Raw genomic sequence first — 5,000 nt, 5'->3', positions numbered from 1 at the left:
TAAGTTAATTCTATTTATCAAAAGGTGTTGCCCCCGCTGGTTTATCCATGTCAAACCAGTAGACACCGACAGGAAGTCATAGAGATAGACAGGAAGTCAGATCTAGGCAGCTGATTTAGAGAGGAAGTCAGGCCTAGGCAGCTGATGTAGAGGGGAAGCCAGGCCTAGGCAGCTGAGTTAGAGAGGAAGTCAGGCCTAGCAGGGGTGCAACTGCCCAGTGTCAGGGGGGTATGCAGCAACAATTTTGGATAAATCTAAATGTAGCTATCATCAGCCTAACTGATGAGGCTTAAGCTAGCCATAAACCCCCATTTGGCTGCTACATTTCTATGTTAGCAAACGCTAGCTAGCCTGCTAGCTAGTCTGTTAACATTATTTGCAAGCCTCCAAGCACAAACGTAAAGTCACCTTAAAACCTACCTGTTGCCTTTCACCATCCACTTATTTAATTGCTGTCGCATCCCCTGACATGTCTTCTCCTTTTCCCTCTTTCTTTTTCTGTTCCCAAAGCTCCCAACAGCTTTTTTGCTTTATCCATCTTCCATCCAACCAACTCACTACTCGTAGCTTAGTTCGAACTGCTTGTGTGTTTAGCGGTCACGGCCTCACGCTCCCTCTTCTATGTCAAAATTCTATTATGGAATCTTAAGAGATAAGGCGCCTACTCTAGCCTGTTTAGTGCTCTAAAATGTTATAAAATTAAGGAAATGCAGAAATGATTTAGAAACGCACAACAGCAGCTACATATAGAAAATACCCCAAACATGTTTTTTTTTTTTTTTTACCATCGCTTTGGCGCTCCCATGGTGCGGCGCCTCTATGCGCCGCATACAGCGCATACCCACTTTTTGCGCCACTGAGGCCTAGGCAGCTGATTCAGAGAAGAAGTCAGACCTAGGCAGCTGATTTAGAGAGGAAGTCAGGCCTAGGCAGCTGATTTGGAATTGGAAGCTCAAGGTGCAGGGGAGAACCAACAGGTTTTTGACCATGTTAATTTAAGCAAAAAAAAAAATGTGAAGAAGTTAAAAGATGAACACCTAAGATTGGTACATTTTTGTTGACATGAACATCTACATTGATTTACACTCATACCAGATCCACGATAGGGTTCAAGTTAGAAGGACAAAGGATGCTATTTATGTTGGTAGAATTTTGGAATCCTTAGTTTTATCATTTCCAAACCTCTTAAAATCTACAAACGTGTGTCCCCTTTAATCCCCTCCATCGCTCCCTTGGGCGGAGGCCTGAAGGGTTCATGGTAAGACAAGGTGCAGCTACCAACTGCTATCATCTGGCCCAGGATGTGATAAATGCTCTGTCACTTCTCTGTCACATAGAAACCCCCCAATGGAATGAAGGAGCAGAACATTCCAGAACGTTCCAGAGTATCCCAGAGTGTTCCCCTCACGGTGCAGATCCATTCAAGCGATCTGAGCGACGCGATCAAATTCCATCGCTTTGAGTGGGCGTGGTGTAGCGTGTAGAAATAGACTGGACTAGTGATTTTTCAAACCGTCAAAGACGAGAAAAATCGCTCCTCATTTGCATAAGTTTGAGCATGTTCGAATTTTCATCAGTCGCGTCGCTCAGATCGCTGGTCTACGTCACAATGGAGCTGGCTCCCGTTGAAATGCATGGGGTCGCCCAGATCGCGTCGCCCAGATCGCTTGAATGGATCTGCACCGTTAGTTGTGACTGAGTGGGCCGCAGTCAGAGGTCGTGGGTCACCTGCCTCCTCAGCCTTCTGGACTCTCAATCTACTAATTACACTAATTTGAGTGCTTCCTCTCTCTCCTCCTCGTACTCCTCCTCCTCCTCCACATCCTCGTCTCCCTTTCTGTTCCTCTGTCTCTCTCGGGCAGGGGCCGAGGCCATGAATACTGCAGCTTTTTAGGTCATAAAGACCACAGATCAAAAGAAATATGATGGGGCGCGGCGTGGCACCGCATCACGGCGCGGTTGGCCCCAGAGAAAGCCCGGACCCACGTACTGCCTTTAAATTAACCATGCATATTAATACAATTACCCCACAAAAGAGAGATAGAGAAGAGCTCTGACAGGCATGCTAATCGCTGCATCCACTCCCCTCACTCTTCTGCGTGCTCTCTCTCACACACGCACACACACACACATACACACACACATACACACAGCCACACACACTTCAGCATCATAAATGAGGTGACTGTTTTAACTTTACGTCAGCTTTGAAAAAACCAGCCAGCATCCCAATGACCCAGATGAAAGACGGAAGGAAGAGAAAGTGTAAAAGAGGGGAGAGAAGGAAAGAGAGAGAGAGAGAGAGACAGAGAGAGAGGCAGAGAGAGAGGGAGAGAGGAAGAGAGAGTGAAAGAGGGAGAGAGATCACTAAAAAGTCAAAAAGAAGGAAAGAAAGAAAGAAAGAGAAAAAACAAAGACAGAAAGATGCGTGAGGTGTTTAAGAAGAGCAGCCAAACACACAGTTCTGCGACGGAGGAGGACAAGTGTGTGAATCTTTACTCACCCTCGTAGTAGGCTCTGAAGCCCTGTCCACTGACGGCGTAGTCTGACAGGAGCCAGAGAGTGAGCCGTGACCCTGTGCTCACGATGGGAGAAGGGGCCGCAAACCCTGTCAACCTACGGAGACACACAGAGGACAAAATACACCAGTCAGTCAAAATCATCACTTAACACAACCTACGGAGACACACAGAGGACAAAATACACCAGTCAGTCAAAATCATCACTTAACACAACCTACGGAGACACACAGAGGACAAAATACACCAGTCAGTCAAAATCATCACTTAACACAACCTACGGAGACACACAGAGGACAAAATACACCAGTCAGTCAACATCATCACTTAACACAACCTACGGAGACACACATAGCACAAAATACACCAGTCAGTCAACAGCATCACTTAACACAACCTACGGAGACACACATAGGACAAAATACGCCAGTCAGTCAACGTCATCACCTAATATACTGACCACATATTCTGACCACACTGGAACACCTCCAGGTCCATTGGTGTATTAGGAGGGTTAGCTCCATTCTGACTACTCTTCTAAAACACCTTACCACTGCTGTACTGCGGTAAGAGCATATATATTTTGAGCACGTCTTCAGAGAGCAGACTGGGGGCCTCAGCCTCAGGCCTCAGGCCCACTGGTATTACGCTAAAAACAGACACAGAGCCATAATGGCAGCCTCCTTACGAGAGCCAGAATGGGAGTCTCCATCAACAAAAAGGTGTGAATGGAGCCTGAAGGAGTAAGTAGCTATTTGCTCTTTAGCTGGTTAAAGGTTTAGGACCTACTGAGAGAATACAGAGAACGAGGGAGAGATGGAGAAAGAGAGAGAGAGAGCGATGAAGAGAGAGAGAGAGAGAGAGAGAGAGAGAGAGAGAGTAGAGTGTGTAATCATCGGTATAAACGTTTATGGGCCAATCAACCCCCCAATCGATGGAGTGGTTTGGAAAATGCTCCATTCGAAAGGTCAGAGGTGAAAGATAAGAGTTTACAGTGTTCTCTATACACAACAGGAACAAAGAGACTGAAGGAGAGTTACATTGATCAACTGAAAGTACAGATTTTGAGGCAATCTTGTGCGCAAGTATCTACGGCTACATGATAAAGTCAAAGAGATAGCGATAGACAGACGGACAAAAACTGTCTTTCTTGCTAAATTCAGTTCAGTATGAACTCACTCAGTGTGTCTACTGGTGTGAGAAAAACATTCTTTTCCACAACCAAAGCCAAATATCGTCTTTAAAGTGGCATTATGTAGGAATTGTAATTCAGGGTTAGGGTAGGGATTAGCAGTTTCACCTTAAAATAACAGTTTAAAAAAAATTGGGGGCGCTACAATAACGTTTTGTATGGAGAATCGCCTCCGTGGCATTGGGTCCATAGGCATATTACTCCGTTATGTAGAATTGCCTGAAGCCGCCCGGTTACTACTGTCTGCCATACAAGTAAGTAGCTTATTTGCCGTATTGCTTTGTCTTGTGTTGCACTTGCTTGATGTTTGACTCTGTTAGGAAAGTTGTTGACTCGCTAGTTTGTCATAGTGTCAAAGTAAACAAGATTTTGCTAGATTTTGCCACTAGCATCTCGTTAGCGATTAGCAATTCCTCCCCCCCCCCCCCCTCTCTCTCTCTCTATCCCTTTCATAATGACTTTTCCACAGTGTCATCCTCTCAGTGCCATCAGCTCTGCAGGAGTCCTGACGGTCCCGAGGAGAAGGATTCAGGTCACCGTGGCCCCTTGGCTTCTTCAGCTCGCCATTAGAAAAGCGAGAAGAGAGGAGAAGAGTAGAGAAGGGAACGAGAGAACAAGAGTGGAGGAAAGATGCTGGGCCCTTGCATTCAGCTGCTGCCTACACTGCACAATTATTCATCATGGCTAATGGACCACTGAGTGGGTCACCGGCGTCCAGCTCTCCGACACACACTTACACACACTCCACTTCCATGGCGAATACACGGATGGGATGGGATCCTCGAGCCGAGCCAAGCCTGCCCGTCGAGCGCTAACTGCACGTGACACACTCCTCTATAAGGTCGGGGGTTGAGTGGAGCGGCCTTTAAACATTCATGTGTCCCTCCCAAGACCTGACAGTGGTGGGAGAAGATGCCAGACCATTCTTTTTTCAGAATTGCCCACAATTTGTAGGTATGTCCCTTTCCTTTCCCATACAGGCCCCAATAACACTGAAGCAGAGGCTGCCAACACAAACTCACACACGCCATGAGAAGACGCCAATAGTGTTGCATTACTTATATAAAGTAAATAGATACACTTACACTACTGTTACAACATGTTAACAAATGTGCTTTCACAACAACGGGGCTGTTGTGATTACCACTGTTTTAAAATTGTTATAAGAAGTTAGGCACTAATCTAACTGATTTAGCTCTCCAATTATTTCTCTTAATACAATCAAAACAAGACCATACATTTTTTCCACATTCACAACTATTTAGCTCATCATGAAGGTCAGCCTCAAC

At 45.8% G+C, this 5,000-nt stretch overlaps 1 protein-coding gene across 1 annotated transcript in view; it reads right to left on the bottom strand.

Moving 5' to 3' along the window:
• csmd2 (CUB and Sushi multiple domains 2) overlaps window positions 1-5,000 on the bottom strand; it is a gene marked incomplete at both ends in the record, with an annotated part of 361,116 nt that overhangs the window by 300,060 nt on the left and 56,056 nt on the right. Inside the window, one exon of the mRNA XM_080858785.1 lies at window positions 2,504-2,616. Within this exon, the coding sequence (XP_080714911.1) occupies window positions 2,504-2,616 (113 nt within the window). The remainder of the gene's footprint in view (window positions 1-2,503; window positions 2,617-5,000) is intronic.

Source organism: Sprattus sprattus, assembly GCF_963457725.1.
Source record: "Sprattus sprattus genome assembly, chromosome: 20".
NCBI classification, from domain to species: domain Eukaryota; kingdom Metazoa; phylum Chordata; class Actinopteri; order Clupeiformes; family Clupeidae; genus Sprattus; species Sprattus sprattus.
Note: the sequence above shows the minus strand (reverse complement) of the source record. Positions and strands in the feature narration are given on the sequence as shown.